Genomic DNA, 2,598 nt, shown 5'->3' with positions numbered 1-2,598 from the left:
CTGCTGAGCTCACAGACACACAGGGTTTGTGTGTGTGTTGTGCGTGCGTGCGTGCGTGCGTGTGTGTTGTGCTGTGTGTGTGTGTGTGTGTGTGTGCGTCTGTGTGTGTGTGTGTGTGCGTCTGTGTGTGTGTGCGTGTGTGTGCGTCTGTGTGTGTGTGTGTGTGTGTGTGTGCTGTGTGTGTGTGTGTGTGTGTGTCTGTGTGTGTGTTGTGTGTGTGTGTCTGTGTTGTGTGTTGTGTTGTGTGTTTGTGTGTTAGTCTGTGTGTGTGTGTGTGTGTGCGTGTGTGTGTGTTTGGACACAAACAGGAAACAGACTTGTGTGCTTCTCTTCACAAACTTTATTTTAGCTTCATTTTGTCTTCAGTGCTCAAACTTTCACTTCCCAGTTCAGAATCAAACTTTTCAGTTTCCCTCTGACGCCGCGCTTCTCCTTCAGCGGCGGCGCGACTCCTCGTCTTCCTCGCCAGCTTATCTCTGTCCCTCGTTTCACTTTCGTCTGTCCCGCACTCGCAGCCAGCTGCCTCATCGGCACATCTGTCCGGTATCAGTTAACGTGCTCACGCCGTCGACGGCTCACGGCGCTCTCGTGGCTCCGACTGCTCCGTCTCTACGTCAGAGAGGAGCAGCGAGTCGAGGAGAGCCCGCTGTGATTGGTGGGCTCAGAAGTGGCATAATAAATAAAAACAGGAAGAAATAAATAAATAGAAAATGTCTCTACATCAGCTCCTCGCCATCACGGCGGCTCAGTCCTGCGTCTGCAGCGTCCCGGCCAGGCGGTCCCAGTGGGTGAAGTACGGCGCAAAGTTGCACTTGGACTTGAGGTGGTGAAGGTCGTGGTGGCGCGCCCCGCCGTACAGCCCCAGCGGCACCAGGCGGTGCGTGGCCCACGGCAGGTCGTAGCCGCAGTGATCCTCCACCGACAGCCAGATGTTGACCACGAAGAAGGTGAGCTCGGTGAGCGGGTGGCAGCCCAGCAGGAGGGGGTTGGCGGCAGCGAACAGGCCCAGGCTGAGGGTCTCCCAGGTGCCCGAGTACTCGGCGGTGAGGGCGGAGGTGGAGGTGTAGGTGTGGTGCACCTGCAGGAGGAGGAGAGAGAGCGTGAGGTGGAGGAAGAACAAAGGCGTGACATCGTCACCACCGCCATCGTCCTCGGGGACTCACCTTGTGGAAGGTGCGGTAGAGCCAGGGCACTCGGTGGTGCAGCAGGTGCCAGGCGAAGCTCTGGAAGTCAAAGAGCAGCAGGCACACGAGCACCTGAGCCAGCAGGCGCGGAAGGGGCGGGGCCTCCTCGGTCAGGTGCACCGGCCTCAGGTACCAGTGCAGCACGGTGAGCGGGAAGATGAAGACCAGGTGGTTGTAGAGCGTCAGAGCCAGGCAGCGCCGCACCGACGACCAGCTGACGGAGCTCTGAGGCTGCAGCTTGTACCTGAGCACCCACGCCCACCTGGTGGACAGCGCGTCCAGCAGCAGGAAGGGCAGGCAGAAGGACAGGTAGACGCAGAGCGAGAAGAGCACGGGGAAGAAGGGCGAGCGCAGGAGGGGGGCGTGTCCCAGCACGAAGGTCCACAGAGGCTGCAGCAGCATCGCCATCCTTCAGTTTGTCTCACAGTCGGAGCTCTGCTCGCCTTCATCACCACTGCTCCATTTAATCAGGCAGCAGGCCCCGCCCACACAGCGTCAGCGGCAAGAACCCGCCCTGCCGTCCTTATTGGGATGTTTCCTACTGCCGGAGGGAAAATGGAAAACTCTCCCTCCCACACTCCCACTTCCACATTCCACAGCAGGCTCGTTCACTGTGCACTGAGGATCGTCCCTGTGAGAGCCGCTCACCTGCTTCCATTGTTGGCAGGTTGAGCACGTGTGTGATGTTTACACGGGCTGAAGCAACCTTTAGCTACAGCTGCGGTGTTAGCCCACGCTGCCACACCTGAGCCGTGCAGGTTCACACACCTGAGGCTCTAAGTGAACACTAAAGAAGCTGTGCTTCAACTTTGTGGTGCGTGAGAGTCTGTACCTCTGCTGAAGTACAGGATGTGTGTACTTGTGTACTCGTGTGTGTGTGTGTCAGCATTATGAGAAATGAATGTGTGAGCTTACAGTGGTTCAGACTCACTGAGGATGATGACGACAGGCTGTTTCCTCTGATGATGAAGGCTCACATTCCTCGCCGTCTCTTCTCGTCATGTGTCAGTCGAGCGTCGCGAGGCATCAGAAACCGGAGAAATGGCGGTAGGTGGTTCCGGTCCGTGTAAGGATGTCGGCTCTTCATTTGTTGACTGCACAAACTGTCGACTCAGGAGCTGATGGGATTTAAACATCGTGCCAGTTTGAGCCACACAGGTTCTTCTGCTGTTCTCAGTCTTTTCTATATCTGATCGCAATAAATAATAATAAATAATAACATCTTCATTAAGGAGGCGTTCCTTCTTCATTGTGATAAAAAACTGAGTTTATTGATGAAACATTTGGAACTTTATTTTTCCAGAATCACAATAAAACATTTCAGTTTCATTTCACTGAAACATCAGGAAGTAACGATGATGCAACGCAGCCGTCCTGCTGCAGGGCGCCGCGCCGTGGCGAAATATCTGCTCTA

The 2,598-nt window shown here is 55.5% G+C and overlaps 1 protein-coding gene across 1 annotated transcript; it reads right to left on the bottom strand.

Moving 5' to 3' along the window:
- Positions 1–320: 320 nt before the first annotated feature.
- On the bottom strand, positions 321–2,311 carry LOC102294374 (cholesterol 25-hydroxylase-like protein). The gene is made up of 2 exons (XM_005953273.3): positions 1,164–2,311; positions 321–1,078 (listed from the first exon to the last, which is right to left on the bottom strand). Exons 1-2 carry the CDS (start codon positions 1,590–1,592, stop codon positions 746–748), a joined length of 762 nt encoding a protein of 253 aa, XP_005953335.1. The 5' UTR covers positions 1,593–2,311; the 3' UTR covers positions 321–745.
- Positions 2,312–2,598: the final 287 nt, after the last annotated feature.

Source organism: Haplochromis burtoni, unplaced genomic scaffold, assembly GCF_018398535.1.
Source record: "Haplochromis burtoni strain Fernald_Lab_line unplaced genomic scaffold, NCSU_Asbu1 Contig_3407, whole genome shotgun sequence".
NCBI lineage: Eukaryota > Metazoa > Chordata > Actinopteri > Cichliformes > Cichlidae > Haplochromis > Haplochromis burtoni.
The sequence above is the reverse complement of the archived record's forward strand: the minus strand, read 5'-3'. Positions and strand labels throughout refer to the sequence as shown.

Coding starts and splice junctions, on each gene's coding strand:
- LOC102294374 (XM_005953273.3), bottom strand. CDS start 1,592: ATGGCGATGCTGCTGCAGCCTCTGTGGACCTTCGTGCTGGGACACGCC. Junction 1,079..1,163: donor TCTACCGCACCTTCCACAAG/GTGAGTCCCCGA, acceptor CTCCTCCTGCAG/GTGCACCACACCTACACCTC.